Source organism: Megalops cyprinoides, chromosome 5 (assembly GCF_013368585.1).
Source record: "Megalops cyprinoides isolate fMegCyp1 chromosome 5, fMegCyp1.pri, whole genome shotgun sequence".
NCBI lineage: Eukaryota > Metazoa > Chordata > Actinopteri > Elopiformes > Megalopidae > Megalops > Megalops cyprinoides.
This window is the reverse complement of record NC_050587.1, coordinates 3,255,786-3,283,318: the sequence shown is the minus strand read 5'-3', so window position 1 is coordinate 3,283,318 and position 27,533 is coordinate 3,255,786. Positions and strand designations below refer to the sequence as shown.

General features: G+C 43.3%; 1 protein-coding gene across 1 annotated transcript in view; it reads left to right on the top strand.

The window, feature by feature from the left end:
- Positions 1 to 27,533, top strand: part of LOC118777857 (fibrinogen C domain-containing protein 1-like) — a 104,191-nt gene that overhangs the window by 18,080 nt on the left and 58,578 nt on the right. The window contains exon 2 of the mRNA XM_036529077.1: positions 24,014 to 24,493. Coding sequence (XP_036384970.1) covers positions 24,014 to 24,493 — 480 coding nt within the window. The remainder of the gene's footprint in view (positions 1 to 24,013; positions 24,494 to 27,533) is intronic.

The following is a 27,533-nucleotide window of genomic DNA, read 5'->3' as shown; positions in this document are numbered from 1 at the left end:
CACCACCCCTCTGACACTCAAGCAGAATAATTTCATCCTGAAAACTGGAAATTGCCCACTTAAAAGTATTCATCTCCAGAATCGACCGAGCTCCATCTACTCCCTCACTTTAATGAAGCAATTCATTCTGTTGACTTCCACATAATTTTTAAGCCAAAGCTACACCAGAAGAATAGAACAAGGCAACGCTAAATGGATGGAGAGACTCAGTTCTTGCTGTGCAATCATGTATTTCAAAAGATAAAAGGAAATTTGAGTGGAATATCTTTAGACACACAGATTTTATAAAAAAATAAATGTTATTTTGTGTCCATTTTCCAGCTGCTGCTGTTGTATATTGGAATATTTGGTTTTACTGTAATACTTTCACATATGAAGTGTTCCTGTTTGTAAGATATTTAACACACTGTTCTTATCTTGTCTAGTCATGGGAAGTTAACATACAAAAATATTTACAGACAAAACCAAAGATACAGAGAAAAATTCATTTTAAATGGGAAAGGCCATTGTTCTTTTTTCTCTATCTTCTGTTCCATGTTTGTTGCATTGGCTCCTGAGCTACAGTCCATGAATGTAGCATGTTAGCTGTATAAACATGTAAGCCCAGTTCTGAGCCCAAAAGTTTTTACTTGTACAGTTGTCTTACAAGCATAAAGTTAACAGTGCTTGCTGAACATATTCCCTCATATACATTTTTATAGATGGGATATGCAGGCTACTGAAATAGGATTCAGTATCCTGCTCAGCACATTCAACAGGGACACCATGCCTAGAATTACATGATGAAGGTCCCATGCTGAAAATATAGATACGTATCACTGTGTGTTGCAAGGTGGTTGGCTCGACCCCTGAGGATGGTGGTATTGACTAGTGCCATTATTTATTTGACAGAGCAAAGCAGTGAATAAACCCCCACTAGGCAAAGATGGCTATTGATAACAATCACTTGTATTGTGTATGAAGTGGTGGAACAGTGCAAACAACCCATCTGAGTCTCTTCTGTTGCTCCAAATCACACACCATCCAAGCACAGGGAAACAATTGAATGTCAGGAGATTGCTGCAGAATTGTGTGATTTTTTTTTTTGGAAATAATTGCTTGAATAAATGCACTTTAAGAGCTGTTGAGACTGCAGTTATTCCACACTCACCGAGCGAGCTCGAGCATTTTTACATATGTTAATTCAGTGCGATTCCCAGCTGCAAAGTGAAAAAGCACTTGTTGCTCCAAATGGCTTCTCGATGGAGATGAAGAGACCAACCCTGTAGCAGGAGCCTGTTGTTCTTGACACATGGGTGTCTTTACAGTTTTTTTCCCAGGCAATTTCATACAGAGTACCATGAGAGATCATTGATCAGGCAACACACTGAGAAAAATGTGATTTGTCTGGCAATGTTTCCATGGTGTTTTTGTAGATTGAATTCACATACTACCATTTAAATTGATATTTTACCAAAAACTTTTGTTTCCTGTTTTTCCAGTGGCTTTGCACCATTTGTATTTCTTTTGATATTATTTTAGTTGTGTTTTTATTGTTTATAGTGCTTGACATATGCTGGTTCATTTGCTTCTTTCAGTCCCACAGAGGAGAAGTGGACAGAACGTGAATGGATTGCACAGATTTTTCCCGTTTTCTTTTCTTGTTTTCCTCTCTCTCCCTCTTTTTGAAATGTGACCATGTAGTCCATTTATCTCCATGCCTAGAGAGGTTGTGAAAGGATGAGACGTATTACCCTTTTATCTCTGCCTCGGCTAAATCAGGACAGCCTGTTCTGCGCACTCGGGACCTGCGACCCAACTTCAGAGTCCAGCCAGAGAGTCTGCACAATTAATTCACAGGTGGTTTGTCCAGCCCAGTGAAGCTCCTGGAAGCTGAAGGGGCAGGTTAGCTTTCCACTTCAAGTGATCCTTAGTCTCCATCCCCAGGTTCAAAAGCACTTAACACCCAATATCTCTGGTCAAACCGTGCTCATGTACAGTAGCTGCCGAGGCCCAGGGCATAAACTGTGTCTGGGACATAAACTGGCGCTACATGCTACTCTCAGCCACAGGGGATTTTAAAGTGCCCTACCCATTACTGGGAATGGCATTGGCCCAGCTGGCTCAGTGCACGCCATGTATGTCAAATATCACCATGGGCTGTACTGGAACTTTTGTACATCCACGATATGTACTTGAGCTGGCTAGCTATTTAGTGAGTGATCTTCCCTTCAGTGTTTGGCTGCTCTGAGCCCATTCATTTGTGGAGTCAGAGACCTGGTGCTTAGTTGGTGTCGTGTGAGGAAGAAATCTTGAATATGCAGTGCAGATGCCAGCATAGACATAGTCATGATGTCTGTGAAGGTCTGGTTTTTGTGTGCTCATTGATAAACACAGCTGCTCACACAGTTATGCAATCCTCGACATGGGGTGGAGCTGCAACAGAGTGGCACACAGGACAAGGTAATGCTCTAACACAGGAAAGTGTTTTAGAGAAGTTTCTAATTTCGCCTTGTGGGTGTTGCTGCAATATGTTCAGCCCTGCTAGAATATTCTCACCAACTCTTCACGTCTATACTGAAACGGTCTGTGAAAAGCTGGAAATGGAATTGCTGTTGGTTTAAATTGGAAAACAGGCCATAGAATTCAACACAGCAGATAAAAATTTGGGGAAATCTAATTTGTGAGTGTGTTGGAGACCATTTGGCGATAAATGGGCAAGGGAGGCAAGGCCTCCTTGCAGCAGTTGTTTGCCCATAAACAAAATTCCACTCCAACAGTATCATCCATCTCAGTCAGCCCTTGTGTAGGATCTCAGAGTGTCACGTTCAGTTGCTGAGATATTGTTACTTCACACAAGAGGCCGAGATCACACAGTGAGATTTCTTGAAAAAATGCTCACCTGAGAACTGTAATATTTCTTCCCTTTGTTTTGTATTAAAGCATGTCTCCTAAAACCACTTGAGAAATGCACTCTGACTCTCTCTGAGCACATCTGTGTAATAAGGTATTCAGCCATATTCTGCATTTAATTCATCAAGGAATGATTGCAAATCCTTGTGATTCAAACCTCTGTCCGTGGTGAAATTAGTCATTTTGTTACCATGCCCCTTAATCCATCTTCCATGCTTTCCACCCAATACAAAATGTCTTGCATAAACTAAACAAGCCATGTACTATATTGTGTGCTTAAATCATGGTGTCTTTATGTATTGTACATAATGGGTAAGTCTGATGCTATGCATGTGAACTGATGGAGTGTGACAGACTGAAGAGACTGACGGCTGTATTGTTTGTTAATACGGGCATTTTGGCATGATGCCTTCATAGTCCCTATATATGCTTAATCGTTGAGTCCTGGGATAGTGTAAATGTTTAAATTTCGTTTGCAAGGTAGCTTTGTAGCAAACAAGGTAATTACATTACATTACGTATGCAATCCCTCTTAATCAGAGCAACTTCCAGCACACAAGTATCCATTCAATTTAAACAAGCAACGATGACAGACCAGGCTAAGAACACTCCCAGACCAATGACTGAGCATGACACTACTCGAACCCTACCACAGGTTAACTTGTTCAATCTGACAGAAGCCAAGTATACTACGATACAACAGTCCCTAGAGCACAGAATCAAAATACATCACAATACTATATGTAAAATTAACATCAAACACTAGAAGTAGCAGCTGGGTGGGGATTGATGTGGAAATGTTATGACTTTGCTAGCAAGACCTATTCTCAACATTCTTTGGTAAGTGTAGGAAAGCTCAGAGCCCAGTCCATTTTCAACTGTATTGAATGTAGCCAGGTAGAGTGTAGTTGATAATCTAGATAGTGAGTTTGTAAGCCAGCATGTTGAAAATATAAAATTAGTGAGCGAGATAGGTTACAGATAGGCTGCAGTTTGCAAATCTAGTTGGGTGAGGGTTTAACCTTTTAGCATAGAATGTTATTATAAATAACTGATCGGAAAATTAGTAGTTTTTAAAAAGTTTTAAAAAGTTATTTTTTTTCCACTATGACATTGATAATATTGCCACATTATCAATATCAATAGTGTGTTGGTATATTTAGTCTGGAGCTTGTTCAGCAAGCTAGTTTACATGCATGAAGAAGATGACAGCTGTCTTTTCTGGTTGTTGCTGCTGGTGCATCCTATTGGCTGAAATAGCATAATTCTTGTACATCCTAATTGATGGTACACTTGGAAATAATTGGTGGCAAAGTGGCTCAGTGCACTTTCTTCCATTAACAACAGACGTCCAATCTTTTTCTCCAGGATCAGTTACAAAGGACAGGATGTGTCTGCATCGGCAAAGTGCCAATGTTGTCTCGTTGATTTACAAATGGCTGCAATGAACAGATGTTGCTCTTGGGCGGATACAGGAAGGATCAATGGTATAATTAGGGGCACAGAAGGATTTGTGATGATTTTATGTGGCAGATAAATCAAGATGGAGAGGAAGGAGAAGAAGAAAAAACATGTTAAGCACAAAGCGCAAATTCAAAAGTGCAAGCATTTATTGCTGATCTGTATTCAAATGGAAAAAATCTGTTTTCTCTAAATAAACTTAGACAGTGCAGACTTGAATGTCTGTAAGTCTACAGGCATCAGGGTCATTATGGTTATTTCTGTAAGATTTCTGGAAAAGGCCTACCCTTGGTACTGTACAGGTGAGGACTACTATCACACACTTGGCAAATGGCATATCTGCCATCCTAATCAGGGACCCAGGCTGATTCACCGCCTGTAGTTCTTTGTTTTCTGTGTTGCATTGTAGGAAACAGAGTCTCTTTTTTCACTACACATAGAGCATTGTTGTCAGGCCCACTATGACAACCTCAGCGGGTGCACACATCTCTCGATTCATTGAAATATGTCATTTGCTGCAGTAGTGTCATGCATCGCTACAGAATTCATACTGATTCAGCCACTGATGGGCATGCATGCACTGTTCCCATGAACATATCTGTGATATCTCTACCCTTGATGACTGCAAAGGAGAATGGAATGAAATCACTTTCTTTTTTCAAAAGCCACTTATCAAGATTGGAAGTAAATTCATCCTCTTTCTGCAGCTGTAATTTCTTAAAGACTGACATTTGCAAATACTTGCGTTTTGTCCAGACACATTACTTGTAGACTTCAACTGTGCACTTTTTTGGAAAAAGCACTGCTAGAGACAGTGTGGGATTAAATGGTTTCTGTGCTGTAGGTGAACAGACCATTTATAGCATTAAGACTTGTTTTTTTTTGGTATAGGCATTAACCTCTCTGACATGACATACTCAGTCATGGAAGCCACAATCAAACTAGATTCTTTTTAGCACTGACTGGAGAGTACTTTTTAAATCATATATTCTTCTTTACAGTATCTGGACAGTATTTGTGTTTAGTTAGATAAGAAGTCGCTAGTTCACTGTAATCTTATTGCTCTGTATTAGTTAAGCTCTCTAGTTTGACTTTGGTAAAGCATATTTGATATATTTGTATTTGGTAAAGCATATGTGTTCATAATCAGGTTCATTACAGCTAGCTAAATATTACTCACCTCCCCTTTAAAAGCCTTGTTAATCTAACCTGGTCTCAAGGGCTTACACTATAGCTGTAGTTCATCTTACACGACACAAATGATCGAGTGTGACAAATTGCTAACAGCAACTTAAAAATCCAGTGCCCCCTGGAGTCCGCTAACCCATACAATGGACCTAACCCAGAGAATGGAGCACTCACAACCACAAGCAAAGAAGGAACAGACAGAACTCATCATACTGCAGTAATGTACAGAGTTTAATTCAGTCGCTTTCTATACACTTGAATTGCAAAGTTTCTTGTTTGTTGTTGTGTTTTATAGTGTCATGATAAACATCATTCTTTTGTTGCTGCTGAACTGTCCATGCAAACCAGACAAGCTGTTCTCTTTGCCCCACAAAAATTCCAGACTTAGCTGAAACTCCCTCCTTTTGTCAACTTTCCTTTTGTTTCAGATTTGCTTCTGCTTCTAAATGTAGTAAAACAGCCCAGTATACAGTGAGCCGATGACTCTCGACTAATGGAATCGTCACAGTCTACTGGTTGGTTTGAAAAAATTTGCATTTTTCAGGAGGGACAGTTTTCATCTGCTCACACAGTCCCAATAGGTCTTCCCACTCAGCCTACGCTAGAACAAAATGAACACTCCACCATTTTTCAGCAGTAGACCAATACAAATATAATTACCACTAATTTGCTCTTCAGTCTTTGGATAACTTTTTCACATTATGTTTTCTAACACTGGGATTTCACAGAGAGTTTAAATTAGGCCTGCACGATATGAGGAAAATCTGCGATGTGCGATAACATTCTTCAATATTGCAATGACAATATGACTTGCGATAAATAAACAAATATTGAAGTGTGCATATTACTTATACAGTTCCTATGTCTTTCTGCTTTAATAGGTGCACTGCTAAGTACATAGACCCCAAACATTGAATAGCCTATGCCCATTGAATAAAGAAATGAATTATTTCGAACATGCTTTTATTGAACAAATTGCACATGAATACCCAACCAAATAAACAGAACATTAATTTAAATAAGCCATTTTAACTATAAGAAATTAAAGTTTAATTTCCCCTGCTCCCTTTAAAATATTTTCTTCTAAACCAGAGGTGCCCAAATTCTTTCCTATGAAGGGCCAAAAATTAACCTGGATGGAGGGCCGTGGACCAAAAATAAATGTTGATGTTATGTGAAATTACATTACATTAAAATGTATTATATTTTATAGAAAATTAACATTCTAAATTTAAAATAAAATTTAAAAATAATAAAATTATTATAACATTACTCTTTAATCTGCTTAATAGTAATTTTATTAATTTGCAGAGATGATTGACAAAAACATAAAACATCCATATGTTTCTTTTTGGGAGCATAAACATATTTAAAAGGAAAGACACCTTTCTGACAGAAAGTGCATGCAACTCAAGGTGCTTTAGAAAATTAATTTGAATACAGCTGTATTGTCCACCTTTGTAATCAAGAGTGGAAATTTGACTTCAACTTGAAAAATTGACAAAAATATAAAGTTAAACATCATAGTGACATTGAGCAACGTTTAAGTTACACATCAACACAAAATGCTCCCATATGGTAGCAAATGAGCCACAATATCAAAACAAAAATTAGCTTCTCATTCACAGGGTCACTCAGAACGATTTGGTAATTTGGTAACGCTGGCTAACTAATAACACCAACAACAGATTATTGGTCAAAAGTACAACAGAATCCGCTAACCCGGGCTGCCAGGTTTGGCATAATTATTTTTCCTAATTGGTAGTGATTTCGCACTGACTTGTGTGACTGAAATGGCAATAGTTTGGTTTCCTTATAGAGATCGCGTCAATTTAACAAAATAAAACATGCACTTTAGCCATCAATTTCTTTACAGGGAACAGATGGAAGCCAGGGAGGGACTGCATTGCACCTGAATGTAGATACACACAATATTGCAGCATCAAGTTCAAAGCTGTATTCAGAAAACTCCCCTTCCCTTTAAGAGGACCTGGTAGTCTTTTCAGATGTGTGTCTCACTGGTAGATCTCACAGAAGGTGGAGGTCAATGCTGAACAACAGTTTAGTGCCAAAATGTTCAAGATTTAGAATGTCTTCACATTAAAAAGCTTTCCTGACTGAAATATAGTGAATCATGGCAGCCCATGTGTTGGATGTGAAATTGGGTATTGTCTTTTGGGTTGCAGCGGCCAGCAACATTCACTTCTCCCCACTAAGGCAATTTTAAAATACACTGATGAAATAATTATGTGCAGCTGTTTACTGCATTATTATACATTATAATGAAATCAAATATGAAAAAAATTAACTGGAGTTGCAGAGTTCTAGTTGCGTGGGCCTCCAACAATGAAACTGATTATGTTTTTTCTGTTTTTAATACAATGGTGTCTTATGAACATTCCAAAGTTATTGTTAATGAAGTGCAAAACCACAGAAACTTGCAAACCCTAATTGTAACAGTTGGAAGAAAGTTGGTCTGATGAATGTGTTTTATCAATTACAAAATAGGCATCTCTTGTTTTAGCTTTGTCAAAATGAAGCACAAAGTGTGTTGCGCTTCGATTGAATCTGGGCCCCTTGGTTGCGTCAAAATTTGATTGCTCGCAATGAGATTTTTGCTGGTAGTGCAGTGAGACTCACGTAAGAGATGTTCCCTTTCATGCACACGTTTTTGCATTTCAAATGATTCAAAATCCACCCACATGAAGCCGGGGAAGCGACTTGGCGAGGGTGGCTCGAGTGGGAGCCCGAGTCGTGAGGTGAGCTCTCCTGGGGAGCATTCCCCCCTTTCATCTCCACACTGTCATTGGGTGCTCACCACACCCGTCTCCCCCCATCAACATCAAGCTTTGCTCCTGGGGCCAAGGCTGGCCAGGGGTGGGTTCCCCACATTTCCCCCTAGGCCACCTTCATGCTCATTCCTCTCCAGGTATGCACTGAACTGTAGGTGGCGGAGGTGATTTTTATTACTGTTAGCGTTTTCAGCAATCAAGCATATGATGTGCTGTTCATGTTACTGTATGGTTATGGACAGCTGAATTAATTAAAATACTAAATTCAGACAAAAATGACTTCCTTAAAAAATTCACATTTTCACTGTGTAGACAGAGTCCCGTTCTTTGCAAAAACTCTTGTGAGATACAGTAGGCAGATAGATATGTAGTTCGAAGAATAAGCTGTGCCGTGCTTTGTCTCAGTACATTCCATATACACATGCCTGGGGGTAGGTGTGTATTCAGCTTGAGGCAAAGCCATGGGCTCTCACCACCCTGAGAAGTGCAAATATAGTAAACCTATAGGGAGCCTCCAGCACAAAATGGCCTGTTCTTCATATTTCAATTAAAAATTAGCTTCAGATTAGTCACCTCTGCCTTCAGAGGATTTAAGGGGCCAAGCTGCCATTAAGCCAAACATTACATCAGAAATCTGAAGATTGGCAAATGTGTGAGTTTGGCCATCTAGGATGGGGGGGGGGGGGTTGGGGGGTTAGCAGAGGAAGAGCACACACCGTTCTCATTTAAGTTGCATCTTGTATTCGATTGAAATTCTCTTAGGAGTTTCGATCTTGTATATTGCATTCTTGTTGCTAGTGCTAGCCTTATATCACATAAAATGATTCTTTGGCCTGGCAAAGTACATGAATTAGGGAAAAAAAAGTCTATGACATTAGGTGGTCTGAGTTTGAGAAAGAGAGGCATGGATCTTATGTTTTTTTATGTGTGAGGTGTTTGAGAGTGCAACCATGCATGAAGCTCCTAAGTTGAGGCAATCAACAAGCTGCCTGCTTGAAATTCAGATGTACAACTTGCACTGGACATACTAATAGTTAGACAAAAGGTGCTAATTGTTAGATGCATGTTCAGGCCTCTTCTCAGTGTAAAGTATGTTAGCAGAATGGGAGTGATGAGCTCACATATGCTGTCTGCTGGGAGCGCTCCTCACACCTGCAAGGGCTCTGCACTTCATATGCAGGAGGATTCCTCCACCTGGTGCAGGCCAAAGAGCACAGGGATCCTGAAGGAGGCGTGTTTGTGTAAATTGCAAACATCATTTCAGGCCTTTTCTTCCCTCAAATCACAAGTACAATTACAGCCAATAAAGCTGCAATCAGGGATGTGATGAGTAACTAGCACTTTGGACGTGAGCAATTTCACAGAAATATTGCATCAAATTATACTTGTAAGAACAGACAGCAGGTGAAAGATGCACTCTCTCTCTCTCGCTTTCTCTCTCTCACATATGCATACATACTATATATATATATATATATATATATATATATATGTATATATATATATATATATATATATACTTTTTTGTATGGCACCCTTGAAAAAGTGATTGGAAAAAGGAAATCAAATTTTAATTTTAGGCTTATATTTTCCAATTACATGAGCAGACGTTGTACGTGGTGAAGGGGAGGATTGTTGCAGTCTCTTATGAAGAGCCCTCACAGAGAAATGTGCAATTTTTCAGCTGAAGAAGTGCTGCTATTTGCATTTATATTGCACCACTTGTGTCTGTACAGAGTGAGGTGTGTGTGGGGTTATTTACTGTTACTCCCCGCCCCCTTTCCTTTCCTTTTTCTTTGTGGTGCTTGGGACCTTTGATTCCTTTTTGTGACAATTTAGCCAACACCAAAACAGGAATTGTACAGACCTGTCCCTCATCTTTTTTTAATCACACAACTCTTCTAATCCCTCTGTCCCTTTGAACTATAGTGGGCAAAGTGGTGACTGCACACAGTCACACAGAAGCACAGGCATGCACACTCACACGCACATACACACATGCATGATCTCTCTCTCTCACACACACACACAGGCAGACAAAGGCACACTCACAGACAACACTGCACACACACGCTGGTACTGAGATAGATATCATGGACTCTCTCTGGAAACTTTCCATTACCAGAGAACGCTGAGCTCAGCAGTTGCAAAACAGGACATGGCTGTAAATTAATCGCAAAGTGGTTTGGCCTTTAAGGGCTCCTATGGCTCTTCTCTGAGAAGTTATCTGTACTTCACAATGAAATAAACATTTGTCTATCTAACTGGAGCTTAGGGAAATTATATAATTTGAAAATTTCTAAGAGCATTGTTTCATCAATATGAATTTTTGTTTCTACAAAACATCCTACATTATGTGCGTAATGTTATATATATTGAAATGGAAATGACCGATACAATTGAAAATAGCAACATTTGATATAACTTTAAAATGTCTTATGAAGTGTGCTGACAGTATGATCTGAGAGAGGCAACACGATCTCTGACCATATCAACTGTATCCTTTTGTCCGTAAATGAAGTGGTGCTCTGTGATTGTGTATATCGCATTGAGTGGCATGGTGTTGGGATTCCATCTTCATTTGCAGGAGTTGCTGTATATGCAGGAGGGAGTGTCATTACGAGCACATAGCCTGATGCATGGCCCTGGGGGACAGAGAATGGTTTGGGATGGAAGCGTGTGTGCTTAAACAAAGACCCCCCTGTGAAATCTGATGGCTTTCTTGGGATTAAGTTTCTAGTCCTCACGTTTATTCTTCTGCCACCTCTCCCATCTTTCTGCTTCAGTTTTTCAGTTGTGTGTTTATGTGTGTGTGTCTGTTTGTGTTTGTGTGTGTGTGTGTGTGTTTGTGAGGTTACACTCAAAGGCCCCCCTCCCATGCCAGCTCTCTGGGGTCCAAGGACAGCCAGCCGAGCGTGGAGACTGTGATTTGTCTCCCAGGATCGGGCTCAATTCCTCGGGCCATTAGGAAAAAGCTGCTGTAGCTCAACCAACCCTGTCAGACTAGCTGAACCTGGCTAAAGCGTCCTACAGGGCACCTGGCACGCACACAGCTCCGCCGCAGTCAGGGGAGTAAAATGATTATGTTCATTTTAGAGCGGCTAATAGACCCTTGTGTATGTCGTGGTTATACATACACAAAAAAAAACGAATGACAAGGCCTGGAGAAAATTCAAAGAGCCATCACGATTTCTCCATCCATAGCTTTTATGGCAATAACAAACACAAATACATAACAAAAATCTGTGCTCATTAAAGAAAAGTCATTTATGGCGCTGTGAGGCTGGCAGCTGTTTTATTTTTCCTGTTTTTTTTTTCTTTACCCTGCAGACAAAGCAACTAAAATATGTTCCCAGCGTTGAGAATTGCTTATTGTAGGGGAACAGATTTTTACACAGCTCTGAACTGATTAAAGGTATCAAAGGGAAACAGGATGAACCCTGAGAATAAGGATGGAAACACATCGTAAAAAAAGAGCCAGCTTCAGGAAAACAAACCTTTTGTTCCAGCGACTGTGTGAACCGCTGCTCTTACGGAGCGACGCACCGCTGTGAGTCCAACGGCGCTGGCCTTTCATGTGTGACAGCGGGAGCTCGGAGCACTGTACGAGGTCAGGTACAGTAAAGGAGGGCTTGCCTCCAGCTCATTTCCATAGGGTAGGAGGCAAAGTGCACACCGCAATGTCTCGCTATCCCCGCACCCCATCTGTTTCACCCCCACGCTCGGGCAGAAAGGCTCCTCCTGGCCAAATCCAGGAACCCGCGCCCGGTGGAGGGGGGCCATGCGGGGAGCAGGCGAATTGTTCCTCCACCCTGTCAGTCAGTGTCCACCCAAACTCCGGCAGTTGCCCTTGTCAGAGGCCGTCCTGCAAGACACTCTTTCTTCCTCTTCCTCTGCTTGGAGTGTCTCCATGAGGACAGAGTGGGGAACGTTAATGACGTCACTGCGTAGGTTCAGCAGCCATCTGACAGTGGAAACTCCACAAATTAGTCACGTTGTGCCATGACAAGCCTGTGCGAGATATATAAGTATGGTGTGCACCAATCAGCAAATGCTCTCCTGCACTCCTCTGCATGGTGGGAGCATGCTGCCTTGTCATGGTCGAGAGGGATCGGGGCTTGCTCATAAACACGCGTGCAGGTTAATCACCCTGCCGGCAATGCATGCCACACGGATCAGTCACATGAAAGCCCACAACACAGACGCCAAACCCCCCTCCTGCTCATTCATTCCCAGTTTTTATTTATTCCGATTGTTAATTAAGATGATTGCACAAAGCCTGAGTGAGCTTTCCTGTGTAAATATTATTGTTCTGTGTTGTGCAGCTCTTCACTCTATGATAACAAGTGGCTTTTTGAGGAAAAGCTTCTGGGTTTCTCCTTCCCCTCCGCTCTGAGGCTTCCCTTCCCATCCACAATTACCAGGCCCGGGAGGTAATGGGTGCAAAGCCCTCCTGCAGATCAGCTTAATGGGGAGTAAGCCCCAGCCCACCTTCCTGACCCTGGTGTCCCGTGCCATAAGGTGCAGTTTATCCTGTGACATATGGGGAAACCTGAAACCAAAACCATGTAGCAAAGGCATGCAGATTCAAAAATCATGACTCAGACAATGCATGGCGCACACGTTACACAGTAAGATCGGACGTCTCTGTCTGAACATCCCATCAAACTCTCCTAAACAAGCCTCCAGTCATGACAAGTGAGCCGTAATTACCTTAACTGCATTTTAGCTGGCATTTGAGATCTGTCAAAAGGAGGCCACAGTGCCTCTACAGCGGTACTGCTAATGATGGACCAGGACAGAAATGCCCTCGCAGTGCGCCGCACAGGCAGTGTTGATCCTTGTCAAGGATCCTTGTCCCCTGTTGTTGATGCCTGCTTAGAGTGCTCGCTCATTGTGCTATTTGCTTGTGTGGCTGACTTCTGTAGGCTAGCGGTCCTTGCTCTATGCTCCCGGTGTCACACCTGAGTGTTTCACTGCACCTCCCTCTCTACCTGTACAAGTACTTTTTACACAAAGACAATCACCCTGATGAAAAATAAACTTATAGTAATATATATGCAATGTGGGTGACATTGGGTATATGTGTATTCAAAGTTTTCTTCTTTTTAAAGGGCACCAATTATGGAGTTAATTAATTATTAATTAGGATTCAAGGAAATCATAAATGTCATTGGTTTTACTTTGTTTAAATTAGTGGAGCCCAATTTATTGAAATAATCAAACTGCTCAATCCATAAAGACAAACAACATTTAGTGACATTTATATATACCTAGTGTGTTGTTTTCACAGGTGTATTGGTCTTTGTTAGTTTAGCTTTTCCCCTAAAACTAATATCTTGCTGTCAGAAGTTGGCATTCAAAGTCTGAATAACCTAGAATCTCCTCTCACAGGCATAAAAGAAGCCTCATGCTGAACTTAGTGCTGAACCAGATATCCACTCTAGATTCATTTCATAACCAGCCCGGTTGACTACATCTTGATGACTATCTGGAGTTACCATTAAGCTTTAGCTTACATTGTTTTTCCGTCAGTCAGTCTTTTCTCTCAGTTGGATGGAGAGAGATCCTCTGTTCATTCACGCAGGTGTAGCAGGAGGGCTTGGCCCTGCCCCGCCCAGATCCGCAGGTTCTCTGGCTTAGGGGAATCCCTGAGGTGAGGAAGCCAGAGGTGACAGGCGTGATCCAAGAAATGCAAAACACTAGAGAGGAGAAGAAGACAAAGTATTTTTTAAAGTTTTGCAACAATCTCTGCCCATTGGTTCAGATAACAGAAAGTCCATCCCATATTTTGTCGCAGTTTGATTGATTCGATGCTTACTTCCTGTCCTTTCCCAGCGCCTCTTCTCTGCTGCAGTTTTGACAAGAACAGGCCCAGGTGTTGAAATATTTCACAACCACAAGGCACTCAAGAGGAGAGAGAGAAGGGGGAGCTGAAAACCTAAAATGATGAAAAATGATCACAAAAAAAGGAGTTATTTATTTAATAATAAAATAATAAATATTATAAAGAGTAATTTATTTAAATTTTGGATGTTTTTTTCACATATTGCTTCTTTAAAAGGGCAGGATTGGATAACAGTGCCATCCCTCCTATGTTTGTCCTGGAGTGCTATATATCCATAAGATTTCCATAAGAAGGTAGGATTTGTGGATTGTGGATTAATTTTATCTAATCTTAATCTTATCTCAATCAACAATGGGTCCTAGGATTTTTTTGATTGATTTTTCTGTCTCACCAGAGAGATGCTGCATATCTCAATGGGAGAAACAAAAATGCTTTGTTTCTCCTTTTCTTGCCTCCCCTTTCTTGCTCACATTCTGTGAGCGGGTGCCTAACTCTACCCAGCTCAAGCACCACTGGTCAGACTCCGACATGGTCAGACAGACACACCCCAAGGTAAGAGACAGGCTGTACCCCAAAATGGAAACCCATGCAGCACTCCATGTTAATTTCATCTAATCTCAACCTGCCTGCTTGGCACCAGTTGGGAGCAGCAAGCAGTGATAGTTATGGCCAGGGCAGCAGTGTGGCATTAAGGTTAAGACCAGGGCTTGTAACCCAGTGCTTTCTGTTTCAGATCTCAGCAGGGGCATGACTGTTGTACCCTTGCGCAAGGTACTTAACTTGAATTAAATTAGTATAAACAGATGCTATGCAAATCACCCTGGATAAGAGTATCTGCTGAGCAAACCATGTAATCCAAAGTTCCCAACTTTGTTACAGTGCTGTGCTGAATTGGGAAGGGTGGTTTCAGGCGCTATGGGATTGCTTTCGTCTCTCGATGGTGTGATCTTTCAGACTTCCAGACCGTTTGGAAAAATGAAATGGCAGCAGTGCTGGTCATGTGATTAATAGTTGTCTGGTGGGTCAAAGTTTTGATTCAATCCCAGCCTCAGGCATTAAAAATATATTTGAGACAATGAGCTTGTGCCCGGTTGGATGCCTTCTAACTGTGATTGATGCTTCTCCATCTCTATGGCAAAGACATGCCATTAACGTTAACAGCAAGATCAGCTCAAATCCAGTACAAATGGCTCAGGGTGGGTTGGATTCATGAGCTATTTCATAGGGGAAATGTTTTGAACACTTCTAAATGTAAAAAAGGTAGGCTTTTCATTATCCAGGCCATTTGTTTCATTTTGTACAGGGATCTGAGATCATTTTTTCTCTCCTCCTGTTCCCTTCAGGGTGGAGGGAAATAACAAATCACAGACAAACCACATCCATACAGGATTATATCACGGATGGGGCTGCTACTGTGACCACGATCACCTGTTTGAGTTAATGGATTATCACACATTACAGGTCACATTGAGCTGTGAGCTTCCAGGCATCAAATCACTGCTTCACAATTCCAGACCAAAACCTCAGGAGTCTGCAAATAGATTTTTCCTTCCACGGCTTTGTAGATAAAATAAGAATGCAAGAGCACGATGATTCTGAAAGCAAGCTCCCAAGGTGAAGGTATGACTGAACGCTTTCAGGTTGGGAGAGAGGGAATTGGGATTCACTAACTTGATAATTTTGTTAAATAGTTCACTTGCCTGTGAGTATGAAACCATGATCATAGAACATTCTTGCAGCGGTGTTGTGATTATTTGTGCATTTAGCTAGGTGCCTTTATCTAGTGTGAATCACAGGGAAATTATAGCATAAATGCCAGTGGAGATAACAAAACAACAAATAAGCCGGTACAATAAATCCTGTAATATACAACTACCTAAAAATCGACACGGAGCCATCTTATCCAATTAACAGACAAATCTCTTAGTGTAAGTCCTGTATGCATTCCGGTCAAAACTAGCTGTCAGCTATTAGCACAACAAAAAAAGCTGCAGACAGATATGCTTTATGCTTGATGGTCAGATGAGGGTGGGTCTGAGTCTTGAGAGGCCCGATGCAATACTGTAGGTCTACAGATGGTGACGGAATATGATGAGTGACTCATTCTAGCAGTGGCACTGGGGGGGGCAGAGATCTAGGTATGAGAGAAAGGCCTTCATTTTCTGAAGAAAAGAAAATCAGTCTTGCCCCGTGCTTTCTTGTACAGTACGTCACAGGAAACATTGGCTGCCCAGTGCAGTCTAACGTTAATTAAAACCCCTGGATGCTCTTTTCCTCTGTCTCTACGTCAGTGCCGTGAATGCTGATTAGGGACTGTAAGCTTTCTCTATCCTTTTCATAGAGCTATCCCTAGCTCCTTGGCCTTGTTAGCATTTAATTCCAAATGGCTGTCTTCACACCATCACTTTTCAAATGTCATTACGTTTCTTTTGGTCACGCGCCCTTAAGCATGTATCAGGCAACAGAGGTGCCATCTCAGATTGGCTGTACATTGGTGGCAATAATCCTTTCTTTCCTCACGTTGCAAGCTACACAACATGAACAAACACCATGGCAGCACTGTATGTTGGGGCTCTCTGATATGTGTTGCTAGCACCTCTGCGTGTACCTTGTTATTGAGCCTCATAAACCACAGCCTGTGTGTCAGCTGTCCAGCTAACGGTAGATGCATGTAGGTCCAGCATGCCTTCAAGTTTATGTGTGGGTATGTGAGTAGGTGAGGTCTGATGGAGTGAGAGGAGGCAGAAAAATCAAGGGCATTCTCACCACACTGCCAGCTGTCTCCAGATGGCCATGTGCCTTGTTTAACATAATAAAGGATAGCATCCTCAGTACCACTGTTTGCTTGGTAAGTGAACTAACACAGTGACTGAATATATTCACATGCCAGCAATCGCTATTTTGTCAAACTTCCTTTGACTGCAATGGCACTGAGAGAACATTTCCCGCATTCTTTCATGAGGTTCACAGGTTTTTTTTTTGTCTGCTCCTGTTGGCAGAATATCTCCAGCTCCTCTCTGAGTTCTCAGTTGAGTGAACGGAGTTTACGGCAGCCAATCGGAACAGCCCGTTCCAGTCCTTCAGCCCTTTCAGTGTAGACTTTGATAAGTGCTTTGGCCCAGTCTAAAGCAGGAATGTATTTTTTGTCAGCCAAGCTCAACCTATTGACCAGCGAAACAAGATTTTTAATCAAGAATGGTTTACATTTGGTTCTATCTCTCTTCCATCTTGATTCCAAAAAGGGCACTGAGATATTAAAATGTAAATCACGCACCACAAGCCCACAACATAAAATGGGTTCCACTTCCATTTTCACCAAGGGGATGAAGTTGATTAATCAATCTCAATTTGTTTATTTTTGTATGTGCTTTAAAGAAAGTTCTTTTCTGTGAGGGAATAACTCCCTTTCCCCATGTCTGGCTAATTATGTACCTGATAGCCCTTGAGGCTGGCAGAGCCATTGTTGGCAATATTAAGGGTTAACAGGAAATAGGCTTAGGGGCAACCATATCATCAAAGCCTAGCTACTAGGGCTGTCTTGAATACCATTTTTTGGGCTCTGGAGCTTTGGTAGTAATCAACAGCAAATATTCGAAGCTTCGGCCAGGGGGGGGGGATGGGGGCGATGCTGAGCATGATTGGGGAAGGACTCAGCCAGACATTTCTCCGTTCTCGTCTGAGATAGATGGCATAGCGCTGCAACACGTCTTTCGGTTTAATTAAAGGCATTAATTTTAAAGGATTCTGTTATTCTACAGTATTGTTGTTTGTACAGTCATGGGCCACTTAACGTCCACTCGGACAACGTCCATTCGCATATATACGTCCGTAGTCCCACAAAGTTATAATAAAGTTTAAAAACCCGATCGCAGAACGGGATGTAGCGGACGTAACTGGACGTAGTGAAGGCAACGCTTTCCCCACGCAACATGTGTATCTCTTGTCTCATGGAAATAAAGCGATTTCGCTGCCAGGCGTATGATGGTACAGTACATAGTATAGGCCTACCATATACTTTATACAGTATGGTGTTCGCACAACGTCCAAATCACATAACGTCCTATTTCACAGAACGTATCATGGACGTTAAGCAACACATGGCTGTGTTGTTATTTGTTAATAAAAAAAAACATTTTCCGAAAGCTTTGGTGTGTTTTATGCATGTTTGTGATCCCAAAGGGTTTGGTTGAACGAGGTCCTATCTATGCACTTTTTGTGACATAATAACAGCTTGTGACAATTTTCTTATGGATAAATTATAGACCTACATAAATTCTCATAATAATATGCTCCGAAACAGAGACAACGCCTGACAAAGCGCTGTGAAACAGAAGTGCAGAAATAGCATACTAGCTCCAACAAATTTTAGATTTGATATTTATATTTATAAGATTTATATTTATTTATAATTTATTTATTGTCATTTCTCAGTACTCGCATACATTGAAACGAAATATGTCCTCTGCATTTAACCCATCCTATACACTCATCGCCGTCACTACTTACGTGAGACCATATTTAAAAATGGTCTCACGCCCCTCCGGGAGCAGAGAGAGGCATGGCATGGCTGCAGCTAGCATCCTTTCAGGGTGACAAACTTAGCTCGCCCGAAACAATTAGACCCTCCGTTCGAGTCCCAAAGCATGAGCTCGGCGATCGCTGGCTACTTTCCCATCACTGTGACGTTCACTCCTGTGAGTGAGAGGGATGTCAGGCGCCCAAGCTGAGATGGAATATATTTCCACATTTTAACAGTGCAATTAAAAAGTATAAATATAGTACAAGAATGTGCTGACAAAATGTATTTTGCAGTTTGCCTTTATTGATAGCCTACATTTAGCAAAAAAAAAAAAAAAAAAAAACAATACCCGAATCCCAAAATTGAAAACCGAATACCTACCCAAGGAACGAATAGTCGAATATTCGGGTCCAGCCCTATGACGACATTGCCTTCTCACTAAATTAAATAAGAAGAATTTTCAAAAAGGCAATTATTCTTCCAATAACCTAAAAATTCATGTTCAAATGATATCCTTTGATGACAAGAAATGTCATCATACTTATGTTGATGTACCAAAAGAAATGCTTATCGTCCATATCGTGGCCTCTCCTTTCTCTACAGGTCAAATAGAGTGTTTGTCCTCATAAGGCACCACACTCCTGCTGTGCTCTCCCCATGTTCAAACCTATCAAGTGTTCCAGCTTTAATTTCATGGACGCCTGTGACTTTAAATGTTAACTGCCTCCACAGATACATTAAACTCAACTACCGTGGCTGGCAAAATGCTGTGTGAATGGGAAACTGGGGATACATATCTGATTTTAAACAAAAAAAATTCCCAGCAAAAAGACTGATTTTTCATAATGAAACAGCTATCCAATGAATGCACAGCTGAAGGGGGCGATACTGCTCCTTCAATGGTAATTAAAAGAAATGAAAATTTGGTGTTCTGATTCGTTACCGATATCCAGCCAATACCATTTGCATTGCTTGTCCGATTTGAAAATCCCAAGCCAAAGTGTTGTCAGCTGTCAGCCAAACAGCCCAAATCATGACATTGCACAGCCACAAAAAAGAGACAACTGCCAACTGGCTTCACACACCAAGCTTGTCACTACAGAAACACAAATATGACGATTTCTACTCAGGAACAAGTCCACCATGCTATTGTTGACTCAAATGCATGTTTTTGCTAAGTTGATGTGATTCTAGGAAATAGGCCAGAAACAGCCAAAATGCCAGCTGGCTTTTCAATCCTACAAGTCTGCACAACGATGCAGCTAATTTGTGTGAAAAAGCTGAACTTGGCAGCTTGACTCACGTGTCATGTCAAAAGCTTTTAGGGCATCAGAATCGAAAACCCAGGCTATCTCAATTGTTATGTGGATTGCATCAATTATTTTTTGTTGAAGGCAGTGTGCTGGAAACAGCTGTAAAGATTAGATTCGTTTAATGCTCGTCATGAGTCTGTCTATTCACCCATGTTTCTCTCACACACACACTCAGACGTAGACACACAGATAAATCTGAACATAACGAGTCTACGTGGGTGACCTCTGCGATGAATTTCAATGTCAAAGTCAATTTAGTGAGATAACTGGGCAGAGGGGTGAAACCCAAGACAGACCGAGTACCATGTTAGTCCGTCCATCATTCCTGTCCCCAGCACAGTCTGGGAGGATTGTCATTCAGCACTGTGTGGCCCTAATTGCAGCCCCTGTTGGTCATAAAAGCAGATAAACACCGTCGTCAAACACGGCCTGTCTGAGAAAGAAATGCCATGTGTATGAGCAGGCTGGCGTGGGCTGTGAAGGTCCAGACCTTACCAGTCACTCCCACTGCAGATCGATCACACTAACGAATGGGGGCACCGGGCCATCGTGGCAGGGACAGGTTCACGCTCATTTCTTTTTTTTTTGTATTTAATGTTCAAATGCACGTAGGCGAAGAGCCATGGAGAGGGAAGGGGATGTAAAATTCATATACCTGCAAGCGCATTGGTTTGCTGCGTCAGTGAGTGTAGCCGTTGGGGAGGATGGGAGGGTTCAGCCGGGGGAGTCGGGGGGGGGGGGGGGGGGCGGGGGAACACTGTGTACCGAGCTCCAGATGCACCTCTGCTGTTTCCTCAGTCAGGTCTGAGAGGAAGGTGTGCAGAGAGAAATAAGCCCTGTTAATTCCTGCATGCTGGAGGCTTAGTTGCTTTATTGTAACAAATCGGTCTGGGACCACTTCCACTTCGGTAGCATTGCAAAGTAGGCCAGAGTCTTTGTGCATATTAATTTTGTTTAAAATAAATATGACTGCGCCTTCAGAGGAGGCCGTGGGGACTGGAGGAATTAGTCCTCCTGGTGATTTGTCACCAAGATCTGATATTTTGCCAATTCTCTGACACACTTGTGCCGGTCGGGTCAGGCACACTTCTGAGTCACCCAGGACCGCACTAACGATGCCAGCCACCCCCCCCCCCACATTGTAAGCCATGCAGAATGAGGAAGGTAATTAACATTGCTGCTAATTGCGACGAGGCATCATGCTGGGCAGCAGAGAGCCTGTTTAAGAAAGAAGGCTGTGCATTTGTGTGGATCACATGAGCATGATTTCACGCTCTCAGAGGTACGTGCTGCTCCTCTGTCTGAGGGCTGGGTGCAGTGGTGGCCTGGGCATGTGATTGGAACTGAGTGGGTCACATTGAGTCGAGCCGCGGCAGCCTAAAGATGAAGGTTCAAATGCAGGAAAACCAGTGCTGCACTGGTGCTTACCTGCAGATACAGACAGACTAAACCAGTGCCACATTCCACCTGAGACATTCAGACACACAAATCTAGTGCCTCCCTGGAAGAGAGATTCAGATATCCAAATCAACTGCTGCGGTAAGGTAGAGGTTCAGATATCTAAACCAACTGCTGCACTGAGGTAGAGATTCAGACACTCAAACCAAGTAGAGATTCAGATACTCAAAAACCAAAGCAAAACTGGTATAGAGATTTGGATACTCAAAACCACTGTAGTACTGGGTTAGAGATTCAGATACTAAAAACCAGTACAGCAACAGGATAGAGATCCAGGTATCCAAATCAAAATGCTGCACCGAGGCAGGAGATTCAGATACCCAAACCAAGTGCTGCACTGGAACAGAGATTCAGGTACCCACACAAACGGCTGCGTTCTGCCTGGTAATCAGACAGACAAAAGCAAACACGGGGACAGCCAGGATTCTTCATCTTCACCAGACTGATGGTCTCCATATTTACCTGCACAGATGTTCCATTTAAATGCACAGATTTAGATCCTGCACGTTCATTATCCTCATGAATCAGACCTTTTTATTAAATCATTTGGCACATTTTCTCTGTGTGTAATCAGGGATGAAAGGCAAAGACCCTCAGAGCTTCTCTCTCTCTCTCTCTCTCTCTCACTCTATCTATCTCTCTCTGTCTCTCTCTCTCTCTCTGTCTCTCTCTCAGGACGTGAGTGAGGGTTACATTTGTAGAGCCCCCATCAGCAATCCTGGGGGTTCTGAAGCCTGAGCATTACATTATGCGTTCAGCCCCTATGAATATTTAGGGGAGGTGAGGGTGATGTTATTCATGAACACTTGCAGCTTAATGCAGCTGCTATACCCACTGGCTGTGCTCTGTAAATCGGAATTAAAATGTTATATCACTGACGGTTTACACACGGAGAGCAACTTAAAGTCCCTGCTGGCTGGGGCGTGTGTGTGTGTCTGTCTGTGTGTGTGTGTGTGTGTGTGTGTGTGTGTGTGTGTGTGTGTGGGTGGGTGGGGGTGGGGTGTCGGGGAGACACTGAGAGAGGATGTCTGAAAGTCTACACTGGGATCAGCGAGCGGTTTCTTTTTTCATGGCAGAAACAAAAATGACAATCATGTAGCTGCTGGAGATGCAATCAAAGAAAAAGAAAAAAACAAGCTGTACATTGGGGGCCTGTCTTCAGAAAAAACACGGAGGCTTATTAAAGCGCACTTGTCCATACGTGTGGCTCGGCTCTCCTCTGCGTCGCTCCTCGCACACGCGATCCCGCTCTCCTGTGCACTCTTCTGTCACGCGTGAGAGAGCATTGTCTCTTGGCCGCCCCCCCTCTGGGCCGCATTTTCGGCGGAAACGGCGTGCATACTAACGCAGCCGAGGCAGAGTGACAGCGTGTGAGCCTCGGTGAGCGCACCCATCCAGCTGGCGTGACAGTACTCCTTATCACACCTCTGCACACAAAACCAATGGGAGGGCATGTAGTCGCGGGGGGTGGGGGGTGGTGGAGGTGTTGTCCACAAGAACTTCACCGCACCTGACAAACACCATACCGCAAGCAGGTAAGCCCGCGTTCGGCATCACCTCCTCTATCACGATCCTCCTCCCCAACCTCTGGCGGACACGATGGGGGGGGGGGGCATGGCAACTGGGAGCGGGTAATGGGATAGCCGTTTACGTTCCAGCCCAGCCTCCAGCCCAAAGCGCTCATGAAAAACCATAAACTAGACCATTAGGTGCCCATTAGCATGTCTGCGAGTGCTGATGCAACCAATTTACATAGCAATCTGATGCTAAGCACATGGAATCATAATATGTACATGCAAGTCACTCTCACACGCACACACAAACACACACATGGCAAACAGTGGCACTTCAAAATAAGTCCATTTGAAGCTTGTAAGATTAACCAAAGCTGCTGAAAGTGTAATGCATTGGAAATTAATTACGTCTAATGGTAATGCTTCTCTGCACATTTCGTGGGTCTCCCTTTCCTTTTTCAGACTTCAGCGATAATGGAGTTGTTCTCAATTAAGTGCTGTTAAGAGCCTTTTGGGACCGCAAATGTGTATAGGAATACCATGACACAATGGAAGTAACAGCCTCTGGAGGTGTTTTGGCAAATTGGCATCAGTGCTATGTCTTAATATCCGAGGTGATATGCAGGTATTTGAGATATTGCCATACATGGGAGCCAGTGCTTGGCAAAGCTATTGCAATAGCATATGCTCTAGATTCAGTCAAAGCACAGCCCTGTGGTACACTGGTCATAAATAATAACCCATTGGGTGTGTTCCACTCCTTTTTTTCCTACAACACCAACATGGAAAGTGTGCTGATTATTAAAAACGGTGATTAACTTGTGACTTATAATTACAGGGTGGATCGCTCAAGCTTTCCCCTTAGGGAGGCTGAACAGGGACACCCACAGATTCGGTGCAATACAGTGGCAACTAACTATCTCTCTCCCCCTTTTCCTTCTGCTCTCGCTCCCTTACTCCTTCTCTCTCTCTCTGTCTCTCTCTCTCTCTCTCTCTTTCTCTCTCCTTCTCTCTGTCTCTCTCTCCAGAGGATGAGCTGTAGCTATCTCCTCTGCACCATCCTGCTCTTCGTGGCTGTCCTGCTGGCTGTCACAGTAACAGGAACCATCCTCTTCATGAACCACTACCAGGCCCCGACCGGGCCGGACGCCCCCCCGCTCATCAGCACCAATCAGGATGAGGGCAACGCGCTGGTGACAGTGGAGAGGGGTGACGGCTCGCGCATCAACATCTTTGTGGACCCCAACTGCCCAGATTACAACAATAACTTCCTGCGGCTGGAGGGCGTGCAGACCTCACTGCTGCACTCGCTTACCGACCACGACTCCGACCTCAAGTCCGTCAAAGGCCAGGACCACGCCCTGTTGGTCAACCTGGCAGAGGAGGTGGCCAAGCTCTCTGCTCATGCCAGCCAGCTGAGGATGGACTACGAGGCCCTGCGGCGCGGGCAAGGCAACCTGGGGCAGGACCTGAACACCCTGCAGACAGAGCAGGGCCGGCTGATACAGGTACGCCCCACCCTACCCCTCCCCCACCACTCCCTGCCCCTCACAGCCCCACCCCCTCGCTCCACACCGAAGCACACATACGCTTTGAGCTCAGTTATGCGCCCCTCCCCCAAGCACCGCCCCCCCATCCACAGGTCTGGTTTCCATAGGGACGAGTTTGAAGAAGAGAGGAGACGGGACTGTGGTGACGTTGCTCTTATATCCTCTCAGCTCAACTGACACCGCAGTCAAAAGCGCAGCACAGGCAATATTTTTAGCCGCCGCTGTTAAATATCAAGCTGCTGATGTAAAGCCAAAGGGAGACCCGGCACCTCGGTCTGATGCTCAGCCCCTGTTCTTGGAGAGCAATGCTGCTGATTTGATGGATGTTGCTCTGTCACCTCCTCGCTAATCACTCAGTCCTCACTAAGACAAGGTGCTTAATGAGAGGATTAATGAAAGTTGACTGGTCCCATTTTTTGGTGAATTAGTTTAGGTTTCTCACCAGGCTGCAGCTGGCAGGCAGTCAGAGAGAGTGAGGAGCGTTAAATTTTGAGTGCCTCGCCCTCACAGCTCAAGAAAGGGTGCGTGCTCTCCGCCACGATGCGCCTGTAATGTAAGAACACAAAGTCGAAATCAGGTTTTGCCCTGGAACCACTAGCATGAATACCACGCTGTTGCCCTCACCGCAGCACTGGCAGTTAATAGGCCCCTCTAAGGAAGGGCTTTTTCGGCCGCCTGCCAACTTGTCAGAAAAGGGTATGACACCTCTGCCAGAGGGCGTGGCAGGGACAAAAAAAACCGCTCGAACATCACCAAGGATGCGCTGAACAGGGGCGGGTGTGGTGCCACAGCACCCCGATTAGCGCCTGCATTCGCACACTCAGCAGCTGAGGCCATCACCACCTCATTAGATCCCTTTCTAATGATCCTATCAAAGGCTGTGACTGAGAGGAGATTAGGGTCAGAGGAGGTGTCATACTCCGGGCCAAAATGACACTTCCATCACGCACTGCCATCGTTTTTTGTGATGCACGTCTCTTTGTAAATCTTCAGGGAGGAAGTGCTAGTTGTAAATACACCGAGATTTGCTAACGCGCTCAAGGCCATGCAGATTTATCTCCTATCGTAGCTACAATATCACACACGAGGCAGCACCGTTCGCTGGAGCCAGAAAGAGAAACATATATTTATGAAAGTCGTTGATTTAAGAATGATTTCACCCATAAAGAGCATTTCACCACTCCTTCTGTGTATATAAATCTTCCCAATATTGATTTCATGACCACAATTTCATAGCGTTCTGCATTTAAAGGGCACTCAGGGTTGTTCTAGGCTATTAGCATTTGACACGTACTAATTGGATATTGGAATTAATGTTAAGTTTGTTAGACAAATTCTAAGCAAACCCAGTGGGAAGTATTTTTGTAGTTGAGCTTGCCAAGCACACTCAAAGTCAATGACCCATAGGGGGGCAGATTGTGAAAAGCTTGGCACGTCCAACTGAGGGATTTCCCTGGGTTGTATTTTCCCATGGGGCCACCCTGGGTGCCTTGTACAGGAAGTGGATGGAGCTGTACAGTGTGGCCATAATCTGCTGTAGCGCTGCTACATTCAGCATATATCCTCACCAGGGTACCAGACACCGAGCAGCTAGCTTTCAAATTTACGTCAGCCTTCCTTTGCTTGAGGTTAACCAGCAGTTACCGCTGAAATTAAAAGTTTAATCCTTTCAGGAGGGTTGGCGGGGGACACGTAATTGGTGTCACCAACTTCACCCCCCCGAGGAAACACCTAAAATGGTGTTTACCTCATTCAGGGTGGAATAAACCTTCCTTTTTTTGCTGTCAGGTCATTAGCATGTCTTCCTCGGCAGAAGCTGGTAAAAAAAAGTGTGCATCTGAGGGGAGTGTGGGGTGGGTGTAGGAGGACAGGAGAACAGTCGTCATTAGCACTGTCAATGCACATTTACATTTTTATCTCGACACTCTCCTCTTCCAAACGTGCCCTCTGAGGCGGTAAAGATTCTAGACCGATCCCCCAGAGTCGGCGGTGAATTTTCCCGCCTCTCGATAAAGCGAAGCGTTGTTAGCGAGCCCACAGGACGCCCCAAGCTCCTTCCTTGTTATCTCAGCTGACAGCTCTGTACACAATGAGAACCTTCCAGAAGTGCCCCAGTGAAGCTGGAGCTGAGGATGAAGCTCAGAAAAAAAGCCAAAACAGAAATAACACTGTGCTATAAGAGGATTCCTGGGCTCCTTATATCTTCAAAAGGAAGAAACGCTTATAAAACTGTCTTGGAAAAGATTCGGGCTTGACCAGAAACAGAAACGCCAGAGAAGAATAAAGTTTAGAAACAAATATTTTTTGGAGAGTGAAATGTTGCCCTGCTCTCATTTTGGAGAGGTTGACTGTGTAGAACATATGCCCCAGGTTGTAATTAAATAAAAATGAGTTACAGCACAAGCACTGCAAGGAAAGATTGTAGATTTTCTTATGACAGAAATATGAAGTAAGTTGAACTACGTGTATCCAGCTGCATTAATGGATAACAAGTAAAAGTATAACCGATGTAAGTTGCTCTAGATAAGCAATGTAATGTGATGCAATGTTTAAAAGACAGGCAGGGTGTGGTCTGCTCAGTGGGAGTGTTCAAAGGGTGGATTTACCCAAACCAGCTGTGCAGTGGGCTGAGTGTACAGACACCTGAATCAGCCAGAGAGAGCCATTCCACAGCGTACCCTTAAATAACTCCCATTTAGGAGACCTCTGATGTCTCCATCAGAAACAGCCCAGTCCTTCAGCATTAGTGTTTAACAGCCCGTTTGAATGCACAATGTCACCTGTTTGATGGGTCATTGCATCTGCATGACATTAGACACACTCAAATATAGTCACACGCACACACACACACACACACACACACACACACACACACACTCACACACAATTAACCTTCAACACTGTCACTGTCAGAGCAGCCTTATGAAACCCTGGCTGCCACTTAATTGTCCTTTAATTGATGTGTCCGCCTCTGCCCGGTGATAAGGCTCATGCGCCT